The 16,504-nt window shown below is 48.3% G+C and overlaps 1 protein-coding gene across 5 annotated transcripts in view; it reads right to left on the minus strand.

Moving 5' to 3' along the window:
* TNIK (TRAF2 and NCK interacting kinase) overlaps nucleotides 1-16,504 on the minus strand; it is a 203,510-nt gene that overhangs the window by 77,362 nt on the left and 109,644 nt on the right. For 4 of the 5 annotated variants that reach the window (XM_067301611.1, XM_067301614.1, XM_067301613.1 and 1 more), the window contains exons 3-4: nucleotides 14,384-14,440; nucleotides 9,614-9,739 (exon numbers count right to left, since the gene is read on the minus strand). In XM_067301611.1, the coding sequence (XP_067157712.1) occupies nucleotides 9,614-9,739; nucleotides 14,384-14,440 (183 nt within the window). Of the gene's footprint in view, nucleotides 1-9,613; nucleotides 9,740-13,355; nucleotides 13,395-14,383; nucleotides 14,441-16,504 lie in introns of those variants that run through there. The other variant, XM_067301612.1, reaches the window with a different exon arrangement.

Below are 16,504 nucleotides of genomic sequence, written 5' to 3' on the forward strand. Positions count from 1 at the left end.
GCAGAAAATAGTGGGTTACTAATTACTCCCCAAATAGGGAATAATGGAGCAATTGGTTTCAGAGTAGCTTTCCCTGTCCTTCTTCCCTTCGGCTGATTGGCACATGGGGGATATCAGTATCTGTACATGTGTTTCTGGTGAAATAAATATTTGGGATCCCACCACAGTAAGCACTGTAAGGAAACCCTTGGAGAGCAGAACTACCCCACAAATGCTTTCCAACCCAAAAGACACTCCCTGCAATCCTACTCAGTCCCCGACCCACGGAAATGCTTCCACAGGCTCTCACTAGGCTACGAAGGAGGCAGAGCTTTGTGGCTGGGAAAGAAGGCAAGAATTTGGTTAAGAACTGCCGTATGTCTGTCCTCTCCCGCAGCAGTCAGACAGGCGCACGCACACACGGTACCTGTCTGTGCTCCTACGAGTTAAAGAGCGATGGAAGAGGAAGGGCAGATTATACCACATATTACCATCACGACGCTTGAAGAAGATGGAGCAAACATCATTAGAAGTACCCAGAGCACCATTACTTTGCCAGATTAGCTTCACGGTGCTGGCAATTCTCTCAGCCCTAGACGCTGTTCCTGATTATCACAGACGAAAGGTTAATTTTGCACCGGGAAGTGAATAATGCAGCCACCTGCTGATGTATCTGAAATCTGTAATTGTGAAATCTCCTGCAGACTGAAAAAAAAAGGGGATAGAGGGAAAAAGAGAAAGAATCCCAGGGAGAGTGTTTCCAGCTTGGTTTTTTAAGAGCTGCACTATCCCTTAACATCTATAGGAAAATATCCGGCACCAGCAGATCTTTGGCAGTACCAGCAGCTTCAAGGTCCAGTTGGGCAGAGTCCAGGGGGGCTTAGCAGCGTGCACATGTTGCTAACGTTAAGGCATTTCCAATACACTTTGCCATGAATTATCTAAGAGGAAGAGCAACAGAAAGATAACGAGGTTCCCAGCAAATCCCAGTCCATAATGGAAGGTTAAAAGACACCTGACTTGAAAAAATACCATTTCCAGGAGTTTTATATGGAAGTGAAAAGGAACCAAGCAACTACTCCTAACTAAAAGGAATAAAACACACAATTTTTTCTCCAGCAAAACTTGCAATTGCCAGAGTTTCTTTTTGAAATTCACAAACTACTGCAAATGTAGCTTTTTTAATGAGATATTTTTCAGTGATGTTGGCTGTACAGGTTGTGCTGAGCACAGAGCTGGCTGCCAGAAACTTTCTTTTGACCTCTGACTGTGGTTCTGTGGTTCTGTGATCATTAAATACCGCAGCTCTCTACATCCCGGCCAGGCAGCAGCACAAGCGGGATCTGGATCAGCTACGGCCACTCCAGCACACTTCCACGGCATCAGCCAGACGCGAGGCACTGCCATTAATGCTAGCTGCAGAGGACAGATGCAGCAAAGGGCCTGCTGGCACAAAGTTAACCCATCGCCTTTTTTTTTTTTCCCTCTCTTTTGGACAAATCTGAAGTGACAGAATGCGCTTATACCACGTCAGTGCTTTGGGTGGTGTAACAGGGGTGTTTTTGATGGGCTGCTGGAAGGCCTACAGCCGGGTTCATTGTATCGGCCTATCACGTTCTCAGGTCTGCCCCGTCGGCAAACACTTTGCAGACCTACGTACCACAGCACTTGCATCTCAATGGCATTCTCTTTCTTTTACACGTAGGGAAATGAAGGGTGATCAATAACGAAGCGATGGCATGATTTTTCCTCCCCACATGCTGGCTGCTGTGTGCACTGGCCCTGCCCCTTCTGTTGAAACCAGACTCGGCTGCAGCCCCGCGGGCCGGCGCGGAGGGCTCTGCTGCTCGAGCAGCCGCTCCGCTCTCCTCCCAGCTCCTCCGCCCCGGCACCGAGGAGCAAAGCTGGCAGCACGCGCTGCGGCACCTACCAGGCCCGTCACCCCCCGATGGCTCTAGAGCTTCCTTTGACCCAGTGGGCAGGACATTGCAGGAGCCCCCACTATGATTTATACAGTGCAGTCTCCAAAGAGAGAAAATACTGAAGATCAGTAAGGATGCACACCATTAAACGAGGTCAGACCTCACCTAAGATACTATGCGTTATGCTGGGCAGCTGAATCCAGGAGAGACACTGGAGCAAGGACAGAAAAGGACCAGTAGGATGATCAAGGGAAAAGATAATTGGTCTTCTCAGAGGACTTGCAGGCTTGTTCAACTGGCCAAAGGACGGATGACGATGGGATATGACTGCATACTATAAATAGCATGGACAAGCAAGCACCAGAGAGGGAGAAGAAGTACTTAAGCAACAAAGTAGATATTGGCACAATATCAAAGGGTATAAATATCCTATGGATATATTTCATTTGGAAACCAACGGAGGTTTCAGAACAGCCTTCCAGTAGAAAAAAAAGGAGCAGAAGTTTCAACCGATTTTAGGACAGAGCTTAATACATTTAGGAAAGGTTTCAAATGACTCAGTTATACTTTCCTATCAGTCCTACATCTCTAGGAGACTGCTTTGTCCAGCAAACGCTTGTATTATCACCAATCTTATTAAAGGATGATGCTATGATGGGGTAAGACAATAAACTTGAAATGCAGATTGAATTTTTATTAACCATAATTAAAATTATCGTCAAGATGGGATAAAGGTAAGCTCATCTCCTGAAAGTTAATTTGCAAGGCCATTTATTGAGGAAGTATTTTTAAATACAGTTCATTTACTCAGCTCTTCATATCAGAGTGACACAAACTTCATGAGCAAGGCAAATTCCCAAGAAGCGGCTCTTCCCAAGAAGTGAGTCTCTGCCCTGCCTTCTCAGGAATCCTTTGTTTAAGGAGCCTTCACCGCTTTCAACTCAGCCATGACCTTCCTCAGTTTGGGAATGGCCACACAGACCTGTGATCCCATTCCCACTGTACATTACCTCGAAGACATGCATTTCCAGTGCAAAAAACACCCTCCTGGTAACAGCGATCCATCTCGTGCGCTCCAGAGGGGCTCCCCAGGTTCACCCAAACTCTTTACCCTGCAAGCCAAATCCTTCTGTCTTCCTGTTCCCCACCCCAAGAACAACTTATCCAATTTCTCTTTTGTAAGTCACTGAAAACGATCCCCAAACTCCCCCAGGCTAAATGCTATGGGAAATTTGTCCTCCCTGCCACATCCCAGCCCTTTCTCCTTCAGCCCCCTCGCAGGGGCTCCCACCTTGACCACCCTGCGGTGGCCTGGCCCATGTCCAGACACGTCACCCTCAAACACAAAGAGAACAGCCAGCTTGGAGGGATGGCTGCTGCGCCCTGAGAAGTCACAGGTATGGGTGCAACAGCTCCAGCAGCAACAGGTGACCCAGTGACGAAAGCAGCTGGACTAATGCAAAACCAGCCAGGACCAACCGCGAAAACAGGCAGGACCGACCCTGTCTATGCAGAAACGTGCCACCCCACCACACCACAGCAAAAGCGGCCAGCTGGAGAGCGATGGCACCTGGCAAAGGGGGATGGACAGACACCTGCACACACTACTTGCAAAGGCCGTAAGAAATGCAGTTCGGTTTCTTAAACCCAGGGCATAAAGCTTCCCACCTCCCCCCACAGCCTGGCTCTCTTCCTCCTTCTCTCACTCATCATGGCTCCTCGTACTGAAACTACACCTGGAGGCAGTGACGGAGCATTAAAAATGCAGAAACCATCACGTGGTGGTTCAGCTGAAAAGTCAGTGCCTGGTTCAGAAACTGAGAGAACGATAGATTTTGTATCAAGCACTGATTAAAATATTCTGTAGAAATAAACATCCCTGTTACGCACGCTGAACTGAGAAGATAAGCACGGGTTTTAATTGCCTGTGCAAATGCTACAGCTGAAGCAGGCTGCAGATGAAGCGGTGCTACTTGCAGCGCTCCGGCTCTGCAGCCTGCCCAGCGCAGGCACCACCGCCGCTGCAACACCCCTCTCCAGCTGCAGCCCGGCACAAAAACAGAGGCTGCCGTGGCTCTGGTCTCCTTTCCTTGAAGGCAGTGGCGTGCCATACAAACAGCTCTTGCAGATTTTCATAAATAAATAATCTGCCTGGCTGCATTCTGCTGGCACCTCCTTATAGCTCGAGCCCAGGCAAGCAATTCGTAGCGCTTAGGGAGCCTGAAGGTAGCTCCAGCCTGAGTCCTGAGCAGGCAGAGAGCTTTGGGCTTAGGAACAGGACAGAAATGAGACTGAGCGCCCGGCGTTTGCAATATATACAGGGCTCCCACTGAAATAGCTTTGAACAGGAACGAAAATTAAATAGCTTTGGCTTACATAGCCACAAAGCAGCAGAAAGCCTTTCTTCTAAAAGCCCTACCCTCTCGGTCCGAGTCCAAAGGAGAAGCCCTGTTCTCCTCCAGCCTGCTTGTGATGGACTCTCATCAAGCCTTCCCTTACAGTCGCCTTCCCCGCCACGTCTCGGGTCACGTCGATGGACTGGGGATCTTGAAGGAACTAATGAGAATTACAGCTCAACCGAAAACCGTCGCCTGTCAAATGTTTAATGATTTAATTCCTGTGACGCAAGGTATCATCAACAATCCAAAAATATTCTCCAGTTCCTATAAACAGATTAAGATCAATCCTGCTCCGAGCTGCTGAGGTGCAAGCCCAATGGATTCAATGGCTTTGCACACACACTTGTCCCATTTTAACAGCCACTTTCGGAGCCTTGCTGGCCCCGTTTTTGCTCTCCAAAACCTGGTGTGACTCCAGCACCGCAAGACTTGCCGCAGGTTTCTACCACCACCGCAGTGATTAAAACAGGTATCTGTGGTTCAAAATCTGAAAACGAGTGTTCCTACCACCGCTTTGAACGGTACCCCCTGAGACCTTCCCCTTTCCTCTCAGGTCCCGCACTTTGGACCCAGATTATCCCTCTGCCCAACCCTGGCTGCAGCTGGAGTTGATTTAGCATCCTTCCCCAAATCACCTGAATTTGTTCCTCCTAAGCAACGGCCCCCAGCTCCTCTGCCTGCAGAGGATGTGCCGGGAGGTTGACCCACCGCCGGCACTGTCCCGGCTGCGTCCGTGGTGGGCAGCCCTCGGGGACCCTGGGGACACTTGCCGAGCGCAGGTATTTTGAAGCCTGCCTGTTAGTCATTTCTCCCCCTTCATTATACATCCACCTCCCAAGTCTTTGTTGGGGTTGCCATGGAAGCGATCCCTCTCCAGCCTGGAAGGCAAGTACCTCTCGCCCCTGGGGACCGGCGCCGCTGCCGCGCTCTGCCCTCGGCTGTCACCAGCCCGCGGCTTCGGCCGAATGCTGTGCAAATCCCATCCTACACGCAGCAGCAAAATCCAATACTATTGTATATGCATGGCAGATCTTTTTGGTTAATTACTTCAACACACTACAGGTGGCAAGGACAGATGACAAACATCCAGCAAAGCGGCACCCATATCACCCTGCGGATGTGTACGGTATGTTAACACACGGAAACGAAGAGGAGACCCTGCAGCTTCCAGTAACAGTCCCGCAATCAGGCCTGGAAGAAGATCAGGAAAGGATCCTTTGGGATCGCATTGCCTTCCCCATCGTGTTCAAGCTTTGGTATGAATGTCCCACTCCACCCCAGCCTCCAAAAAGCAACAAAAACCTCAAAACAACCCCCCCCCAACCCCTGTGTAATTCCACCCTGACACAAAATCACACCCGTGCCCCATAGCTCCTGCTGGGCCACAACGAGGCCACCTCTGCACTTTGATTTTGCCTGTCACTGAGCCCCTGTTCCCCTCCCCTCCGAGCCCCTTCGTCTGCCCAGTCCTCCCTCCGGAGCCCCTTCTGCCCCAATACCTCCAGGTAATCACCTGGCTGCGTCCTGCAAATGAGCTGCTCGCGCACACCGAGGAAGGCAGGGCAAAAGAGGAGAGGATGGGTCATACAGAGCCTGAAATTAAGCCTGGGAACCGATACCAGGAAGAATTTAATGAACTGAACTCAAAGAAATAACAGTTAGCAGATAAGCTGGGTCCTTGCCACCCCAGACCACTTGTCCAGCGCATCCTGGCTCTGCCCCTTCCGCGGGGCGCTCTGCCGGCAGCGCCTCCCTGTCTAGTTTGGGGCCGGCCACGTCTCCTCCAAAGCCCCACGGCGCACACCGCATGTCCGCGCTGCTCAGGGAAGGCAGCTCAGCCCGGCTCGGGAGCACCGGAGATTTGCCTTTCACTGGACGTCACGTATTCCGGTTCGGCGGCGGCCCCAAGTCCCCACTGCCCAGCACCAGGACAAGCCCAGACCCAGACCAGCCAGAACGGGCCACCGTCACCGCCCTCGGAAAGCGACACTTCAGCCCCGAGAGAAGTAAGGCTACTTCAGGTCTGCTGCCTTCCATAAAGGTTGTCCCTCTGACTTCTACTTCCTTCTTATTAATGCACCGGATTTGCGATACGCATCTCCATTTGCCGTGATATGTCTTCTAAAATATGCTCTGCGCGGCTCTCTAAATTTGGGGAAATTCACTCGTTTAATAAGCTCGTCTTTCACGGCCAGTGGCTGCCGCTGAATGGAGAGCAGCAACACCGACAGACCTGTTCATCACTACGGCACGCGGCAGAAGCCGCGACAATACTTCATGTCAGAAGGCTGCCGTGTTCCCGAGCGATCTTAATCTCCATTGAAAGAGCTCTCTGTTTTTTATTTCCGTATCAGCCTTCTGAATGTCAATAAAAAGAATTACTTGGGCATTATCAGAAACCGTTTTATTTCAGCAAAGGGCTGATGAAAAATAAACAGGCCTTTATCTGCGCGGCAGGACTGATAGAGTTCGCACAAGCTCTAATTCAATCAGATCCTGGAAAAACAGCTATATAACATGCTGACCCCAGCACACCTCCTCCCCGCTGCCACGGAGGTTTCCTTTGGGTACCGCAACCAGCCCCGGCACTGGACAGAGACTTTTAAATATCTCCTGCATCAGCACTACCAAATGGAAGGAAAGCAGCTTTTGCAACAGCTTTCTTCATTTGCCCACAAGAAAGGCCCCAAAACTGAGATGAGAGTTAGTTGGCCTGAAAGGAAATTCAGATTATCTAGCGTGCCCCTCTTGTAGGCGGTCACAGGGAGCCCGCGGACGAGCAGGGCAGCCGGGAACATAAGACTTGTTCCCTTCGCGCAGCCGGGTGGCCCTCGGAGCGAAATCGCACGTTCGGCCTCTGCCTTCAGCCGCCTGAAGCGATACAGCACACGATGAAGAAGATCCGACTTTAAGGCTCTCCTAACTCAGGGAGAGTTCTCTACTGAGCTTTTCTGTTTGGAAGTTTGGACTGCTCTGGATGGCCAAATCGTTTTATTTCAAGGTTATCATCTGCCATATTCGCCCCGTGAGCCCGGCCGCTGCAGCTGCTCTGGACAGGTCCCGGCCCCGCGGCGCGCTCCGGGCTGAGCCCAGCTCCTCCGAGTGCTTCTGTGGGAAGTCATGGGCTTGGCACGCTGTCAGCGGGCTTTGACTTTTTTTTTTTCCTCCAGCCACTCCAGCAGCACAAGGGGAAATGTTTTTTTTTTTTTAAACAGATTATAAAACAGCCAAAGCCAAGTGGAATTTCACGGGATGAAAAGGCATTTCTCAGCTTGACAGCTTTCTCCTCACTGAATTCCAGGCCTGCTGCAAAGGACACATTTTTTTAAAAAGTTCCCACCAGACAAAAAAACCCAAATAACAGAAGCCTGGGGAATCCAAGTCCCCAAGTCTTCCCAGTAATTCTGTGCAATAGAAAATCTTTGATATCAAAACAACACAAGCAGAGCCCCATCGGCTCCGTTTCTGCCACAGGTGACGTGGAGGAATGTCCCCTGCAATCCTCTCCAGTTCCCACAGGCCACTAATGTCCTGGCATGTTGACGTAGGGGTAAACCACCGAAGCAATTTCACTGGAAACCTTTTGGAGCTGCTAAAATACAGCCTGGATGATATGAAAACTAAAGAAAAGAACATTCTGCAGACTCTCTGTGGAGATATAGCAGTACAGGTCAGAGAACTGTTGTTAAAAAGGATGAAAATTTTTTTTCGGAAGCTGACACTAATTCACAGCTCTTTGGGGGTTTTTTATATATTTTTATATATACGTATACTTGGAGGTTAGGGCAAGGTTGTGGCACAGAGAGGATGAAACAGCTGCCTTCCCAGGACTTAAGAAAAATGAATATAGCATGGAGCACACCTGAGAAAAGGCTGGCACCATCTTCTTCTGCCCGAATGTATTTAGTATACTAAACCTCCACTGCCTGCAGTACGGGAGTCAGGGCATCCTGCACAATGCAAATCCTAAATAATACCAGTAAAACGGGATGGGGCGGCGCGGGTGGCAGTGCGGTGCTACGTCCCCGCCAGCCCTGCCCGGCCCGGAGACCCAGCGAGCGGCTGCACCGAGGGCTCGTTGGCTCCGGCTCACGCGGCGCTGACGCACGCACAGTGCTGCCGGCCCGCGGAGCTGTGTTTGTCCCACTCTGCCGGGCTGACCGAGCCCAGCAGGATCCACTTTCGATCCCTGCAGACCCAGGCAGGTACCCACGCATCCGCGATGCACTAAATGGGCAAGCCAGAGAACCCATGCTTGGATAATTCAGAACTGACTCAATTTACAGGCCTGTAAAGGAATAAACACTATTCAGACTACAAGACCTCAGCCAGGTGGTTACGTTTAAGATAACTTTGCATTATTTATAGCCTAAACGTAAGCTGCCTGAGCCTGCCCTTCAACACTGACACAATAAAAGCAGTATCTCAAATCACTGGTCAGATGCTCACATGAGCTGCAGGCTGTTGCTCCATAGATATCCATCAGCACAGCTGACCTCAGAATATAGCACAGCAACTTTAATTAATTTTTCATATCCCTTATGATAAGAAGCAAGGCAGTGCCTGGAGCCCCGAGCTGCAGTGCCTGCTCAGGGCCTCACCAGCCCGGCCGCCAGAGGCAGGGGGCTCGCCTACGCTCGTGCTCCGGCTCTCCCAAGGAACAGAGGCAGATTTAAACCCTGCCCTCCAAGGTCTGGGAATGCTGAATAAATAACTGAGAAGCCACTGTCCTCTACGGACAAGGGAAACAGCAGGATGAGGCAGGCAGGGATTTACCGGCAGGCAAAGCAGCTTTCACCCCTTCATCAGGACCGGGTGATCCTCTCCGAAATGGCTGAACAGCTCCAGCCCCTCCTGCCTCCCTTTCTCCAGCCCCCTCCTCTTCATTTTTCTGCACTGTCCCCATGAAACAATAATTAACGCTAAAAGTTGGCAGGAAACATGAGTGCCCAGAATCACCCCCAACCAGCCTTTAAGCATCTATGTTCTTATCAAAGCTCCCTTTTTCTTCCAACTGTTTTTGACGCATTTGTTTATTTTCATAGGATAGAACAATTTTCAAATGACTATTATAACAGAGATGCTGTTAATGATCATCCAGAACAAAACTGTTTTCTATAATCAGTCTGCAAACCTTTTATGGATAAATGGAGAAGCATTTTTCAGTGCAGGAACAGCCTTTTCAAAGCTACTAAGCCAAAAAAGACACATACAAAATAAGGCTTTTTGTAATACAGGTGGTGGTAAGAGCACAACACAGAGAAACTGTTTATGTCAAAACCCAGTGATTTTAAAGAAAAGAAAGTAATTTACCCAGAGCTGATCATCCATTCCCGGTGGGTTCTTTTTAATAAAAGCACCATAATATGTAGCAATATTTCGGTGATGAGAATATTTCTTCAGCATGTTGATTTCTTGTTTGATCTCCTCCTCTTCATCCTAGGATGAGGGGAAAAGCAAAGAAAACCAACATCAGTGACACAAAGAGACCACACTTCACACACACAGCCTTCTCTTCATCACATTAGTTAACTTCCACACACTAATTTTCCTTGGGCCATTTATTTACAGCCACTTTTTACAGTGTGCAATTCACACCGGAGACTGTGGAGCTTGAGGTTCGGACTGGAGAGGAACGGGTTAAAAATATGCCCTTGTGCAAAAAGCGAAGAATAGCAGGACCAGAGAAAACACATGCTTTGCCACATCCCCTATCGTGTTTCTGAGCCCTGAACTGGAAAGATCGTCAGGCAGTTCAGAAACCAGTTCGCTTCCAAATGATTCAGATCATGGCACCTCTTCCAACACAGGATCCCAAATGCAAGGAGAAGGTTTACGTGAGAACATGCAGCCATTGCACACTGGTGCATAACCAGCCATCCCAGCTCACTGTTAGAGCCACTGGGCACGGAGGGGAGCGAAGAGCCCAAAGAAGCTCCTGAGCAGCCACACACCTGCATAGGATAAATACCTGTCTGGAAGGGGGTGGCCAAAGGCACCGATTCGCAGGACAGGCAGCGAAACCGGGTTTGGCCAGGAAATAAGCCCTTGCGTGGAGCCCTGTTCTAGATCCAGGGAGGCACCAATATGAAAGACTTTGGCATCTATCACCAAACAGGAGATCCACAGACAGACCACATGTTTTGAGCAACTCAGCCATTCCTCCACCTTTTTAAACTAATCCCCTTATAATTCCTATTTGTACCATATTGTTCCGAACCTTAACCATACTTTCATTGCTCCAGTAACGCCTCAGCTGTGCTGCACGTCCTTCTAGACCCGTTGGTGGCCCAACAGGATGGTCTTCTAGAACACCCTGCATCAGCCTTCCGCAGCCCAGCTCCCTCTCCAGCAGTGTGACGCACTGCTCCTTCCCACCTTGGTAAGGCAGGGAGCAAGCACAAGGCCCTGGCTGACAGCAGTCACTGCACAGTTTTTCGTTCCCAGGCTCGCTAGGTGGAAAGCTCACAGACGAGGCTAACGTGGACTTTGCTCTGGTGCAAAAGCACGTCTGGGGGAACACTGAAGTGAGCAGCTTTTGGCAATGTGTATAATTGGTGACAGCGTCATGCAGAGAGTAGGCAGCCGCTGCCCAGCCTGCCAATTCAGAATATTCTCTTCTAGGCTAATTCAGTCCTGATGCAAGATCATTGGTTCCTGTGGGCTTTAGCACTTTCACAGCCCCTCTCTGTTTGGTTTGCAAAGCCACAATAGCTGAAGCAGCTTAGGCAGGAGAACTGCATTGACGACTGTTTTGAAGTACTGCCGCTTTGCTTTCAATGTGATCAAACATGCCCTGATTTTATTTTAAGCTGACAGAATTCCAGCCCACTGGAATTGCATGGACCGTGGTGCCGGCAACAGCAGTTAGCACCTTGATGTTGATTAGCTTTATTGTAAAGGGACCAGAAGGACTATTACTCTTTCCCTCTCTATTACCCTTACTTCCCTCACCTGCTTGATCCTGAATTCCATTTTACAAACCAGCAATGACAAGACACCCTGGTGATCAGCTAAACTGCATTACGCAGCCCTTTAAAGACGAGTATTTCCTGACCAGATGTCACACAACACATGGAGAGAAACACTGATTTCTTTCCAAACTCCTATGGAAAGTGATTTAATGATCATAGTCTTTAAGAGAGAATTCAGGGAAGAGCACTGAAGATGAGGACTGGAGGAACAAATAGAAGAAGTAGCTAGATCAAGCTCCAGTGTTATCTTCAGTAAGAATATGGAAGGCATAAACACCAAAGTGGGTGAGGAATGGGCCTAAAACTTTTAAGGAAAACCTGTGGACAATCCTGAAAGACCTTTTTCACTTTGTTCCTTCTAATGGTCAGCACAACTTTGCTTGGCTTCATGCGCCTGGAGGACCAGGGAATACAACACTTAGTTTATCAGGACCCCAGAGAGATGAAGGGGGATTGTCGCAACTGGAGCAGGCCCATCTAGTTCACAAAGAAACCTGACCCCATGGTCAACCACCAACAGATCCAGGTGAATGTTTCACAGGGCAGATGCAAGCACGGTCTACATGTTCACGTGTTACTAAGGCATGGACAGATCATGAGGGTATGCCTCAAAAACTGGACCTCTGGATCCCTCTGGAGAAGAGATGACTGAGGGGGGATCTTATCGCTCTGTACAGATATCTGAAGGGAGGGTGTAAAGAGGATTGGGCCAGACTCTTCTCAGTGGTGACCAGTGATGGGAGGAGAGGCAACGGGCACAAACTGAAACACAGGAAGTTCCATCTGAACATAAGGAAAAACTTCTTTACTGTGAGGGTGACTGAGCACTGGCACAGGTTGCCCAGAGAGGTTGTGAAATCTCCATCCTTGGAGATATTCAAAAGTCATCTGGATAGCTTCCTGGGCAACATGCTGTAGGTGAACCTGCTTGAGCAGGGGGGCTGGACTAGATGATTTCCAGAGGTCCTTCCAACCCAACCGTCCTGTGATTCTGAGGTCGGCCTCAGAGCAGCTCTGGGGTTGGCTCTAGAGGCAGCCCAAGAAGCGATTTCTGGGATGATTCTAGTGGTGGTTCTAGAACATGGCTCTAGGTTTGGCTCTAGACCTGACTTTTGAAACAATGACTACAAAACACAGTCAGTACTCTAACCACGCTGTGAGTCTGCCCCATTTTTACTTTAATCATTGCCAGTCCTGCTCAAGTTTGGGCCAGCTCTCTGAGCACTTCAGCTTTCTATCAGCAACTATGGGGTGTTGGCTTCCGTTCGTAGGCCTCGGAGGTCTTATCTCTGCACTTCCGCTGATACTGCTGTCGCCTGTCACTTAGCTGTATCTCCACTCACACAATATTGGGGTCGCCTGAGGGTGGGAAGAAACCATATGGGAGTATTCAATGGGGTACGAAGAAGCAGAACAGAGCAGAAGTTCAGTTAAGGTCTTGTCTTTTAGAGGATTGACTTTAAAACTTGCACACTACATATTAAAAGAAAATTAACCAGTGTGTTTTAATATGGCTAAAAGCAGCTCGAGAGGAAAATAATTAAATATCCAAACAGTAAATCCCCTGCCAAATATTTGATTTAATAACCTGAACGTTCATATCAGCCAAACAGAGAGAAGCAAGAAGCAGCATTACTGCTCTTCTTAATTAAATACATTTCACCTGTATCATAGCTACGGCAGAGTTGTTAAGGAGGATTCATATTTGAAATCCTATTTTGGAAGGTAGTGGTTTAGATCAGAGACACCTACTTAAAGACATGGCTGCAGATATCAACTATTGGGCAGGATCAGATCTGGGCTACTTTTCTCCAACATCTTCACTTGGAAGTGACAACATTTTAAAACCACTGAACTAAATCTTAACTCAAATTTAGCCCTTCTTTGGTCTCAAAGTAATATTCTGATTTCTCATCTTAAGTTCGTTCTAACCTCAGACTTTACTTCATGGGATCCTCACCACCATTTATGCCATGGAGTTACGTTCAGCAGGTCTGCCCATTTTCTAGCCAGCTGCTTATGAAAACTAGATGAATGGCATTTGCTGATGTTGTAAGAAAACAGAAACAAATCTTGCTCACATTTGCTTGGTAATTTCCACACATCATTTCCCCTATTAATACAAAAAAGAACCTGGATAGTTGTCCTGTAGATAGACAGAACATCTATGGTATTTCAAAACATACTCATGAGGCCAAGTGATTGCTTTCAGACCTAGGCAATTCTGCACATGCTGAACTACTGAAAACTAAATAAAAACATTAATTCAAAAATAAGGTGGGTAGATTGGGATTAAGTTCCAACGTTTGAAATGTGTTATTTTATTAAAAAAAAGAAAAAGAAAAAAGAAAGTCTTGCTTTAAAACCTGGCATTGTTTATGCAGGCAGGAACTTTGGGAAACATAATATTGGATTTAAAAGCTCTTATTCAAGGAAAAAGCATTTTCATGTGATCTTTCCATATGCATCTGTTTAGGTTTCTAGGGGTCATAGCAATTCTACCCATTTTTTCTTCTGCAGCTGCTGGGAAATGGTGAAACCATTATTTCCCTTAAATCCCTTTATTCATTTAATAACTTGTAAATTCTTTGGTTTCTTAGTCTGATGCAAGTTTCAAAAGAGCCATGTCTGTGAGACTACGGCAGTGTGTTTCCTCCTTTGTACTGACAGGACGTACAGGAGTAATTTAACTTATATAGCGAGGTTATTTTAACCATACCTGCATACAGTTCTGGTGAACAGCAGCTTTTCAGGGGAAAACACAGATCTGAAGAAACTGAAATGTTTTATGAACGCATGATTGGGTTGCTACACTTTTCTTTAGAATTTATTAATCTGTTCAAAACAGCCACGCTGCTGGAACTGGATGCTTCATTGTTTCAGCGTAAAATTACTTAATCTCAGAATTCTTCCAGATTTATTTTTCACTCAAACATTTATTAAAAACACTAACTCTTAATGGCACATTTCAAATTAACTGAAAGAGTATTTGCTTCCCAGGAATATAAGCCTTTCACAAACCCTCACGTCTTTTTGCACGCAGTCATCTTTCTCCTCTCATCTAGTAACTTAAAAACACAGAAGGAGAAGGAGGAGGAGGATACATTACCCCGGTGACGTCCATAACCTTAATAGCAGCAAGCTGTCCTGTTTTAACATGACGACCCTGCAAAAGAAGAACAGAGAGGTTCATTCATTTTGTTTATCCGGCAATGTTTTACTCACAGTGAACAATATCCTTAAACAATCTCCTTGCTTTGGCAGCACTCAGACTTTTTTTGTTTTTTCACAAGCATCTTCACAGCAGCCATGATGGGCAACCAATTCCCTTCCCTTCCTCCTGCCACTGCAAGCAATTAGGGAAGGGCCTTCGACGCTTGCCACGTTTTCCTGGCAAACAAGTGCTGGAAACGTCCTTTAATGCTCAGCCGCGCTGCCTGTCAAACAACAGCTCCAGGCCGCTCCTGAGCAAGGACCATGACTTGGCTGTGAACGGTCGGGTGGATCCGTGATTATGGAAATATGCTCACCGAAGTACATATACTGCTATGCAGTAACTTCATTCCCTTCGTCTCTTGAACCGCGGCTGCAGCCCGGCGCTCGCGGCTCTTGGGGACACACTACAGCAGTTGCAGAGGCAGCGGCACGAGGGCCGGGGGGCAGGTGCACAGACAGCACAAGCCTAAAAGAAACCCCCTGAAATCGTCCACAATGACAACGAGGCCTAGAAAAATCCCATCGAATCTTCTTTTAGCCACCAGCAAAAATTAACTTTGAGCCTGGGTGACTAATAGAGCTCCGAGACCCCGGGCAGAGATCCCGAGCGACGCCAGGTATGTGCATCCTCGCAAACGCCGCTCAAGGAAGGCACCAACACACACTGCGCTCATTGAGGATTTTTTGCCAAAGCTTAGGTTAGCAGGCTACAGAAGTCTTTAAAATCAGATTTGCTTTTCTGCTATTTAAATGATACCCTCACTGAGCGCTGGCACAAACGGCAAGTGTTCATTTACGCGGGATGCTCGGAAAGGCAGCCCAGCAACAGAAGCTCCCTTGTGCTGCAGCGCACGGCGACGTGGACGCACACTGGCTCTTTATTTTTCAGCAACTGAAAAATTAGCAAAGCGCTGCAAGAAGCTGCCTGTTGGGTAGCGCTCAACTGCATTAATGCTAATAGAAAAATGACTGGACGTGATGGGGAAAACTACAAAAGAGCCTGAACTGTTGATGGTCTCTTAAAAACAACAGAACTGCTATCAAGCAAGCCACAATTAAGAGCTTTTATGGTCAGAACGTATTGGCAAATAACGTCATTACAGTTCAGAAACAATCCCTACTGGCAGTGAAACAGAAAAGCTGAAGTTTAGAGAGGAGAATATGAAAGGGCTCATTTTGTTGAGCTTTACGGCCTGCGAGGCGCAGGCGCTGCATGGCCGGGTCATATGCAAACCACTCACTTTCTCATTACGCTCTACAGCACAAGCTATTTCTGCACCTTAATAAAGCGCTTTTGCATTTTGCTCTGTGCTGACTTCCAGCCTTTCTTCTCCCAATAAATGAATCACACAACATTATACCAAAATTGCTCATTTCAAACAGTTCTCCCCTCCCTGCCCCCTCGGTTTGAGGGCACACGCTCAGCTTAGAAACCAGGAGAAATTAGAAGAAAAGATGCTGCTTCTCCAAGAAAATCTGTAGATACAGATTAAGGCAGGAACGCCAGGAGGCAAAGGGAAGTGTCCTTATTTTCCCAGTCAGTTCTTACTGTAGGAGCATCCCAAGGCCCCATCGCATGAGCCACGAGACAGAGGACAGTGAACGGCAGCTCCTGCCCTGCAGCGTTCGTAATTAGCGGGTGAAGGACAGGATGAGGAGCAGAGGCCGAGGCGGCACGGCACAGAGTCAGAGAGCAGCGGAGCTAGGGAAAGAACACACGTTCCCCAAATTGCAATCCTGTGCGAGGCTCCCCTGACTACGCTGCCCCTCCCCGGAGCTGGCCCTCCACAATTGGGCTCCAAGCAAGGTTCAGAGGCAGAGATGTACATCCCCCAGCTCTCAACCAAGCATCTCAGCTCCCCCAGGAGCTTGTTTGCTCTCTCTCTCCAAGATCCCTCCGGGAAAGAGGCATGACACTGGGGGAAATGTGATTACAGCTCGGATTTGACTTTAGGAGCAACATCCCCATCAGCCATCACATCCGTACGGGGCACATGCAGCAGGACCGCTTTGC

Source organism: Apteryx mantelli, chromosome 9 (genome assembly GCF_036417845.1).
Source record: "Apteryx mantelli isolate bAptMan1 chromosome 9, bAptMan1.hap1, whole genome shotgun sequence".
Classification (NCBI taxonomy): Eukaryota; Metazoa; Chordata; class Aves; order Apterygiformes; family Apterygidae; genus Apteryx; species Apteryx mantelli.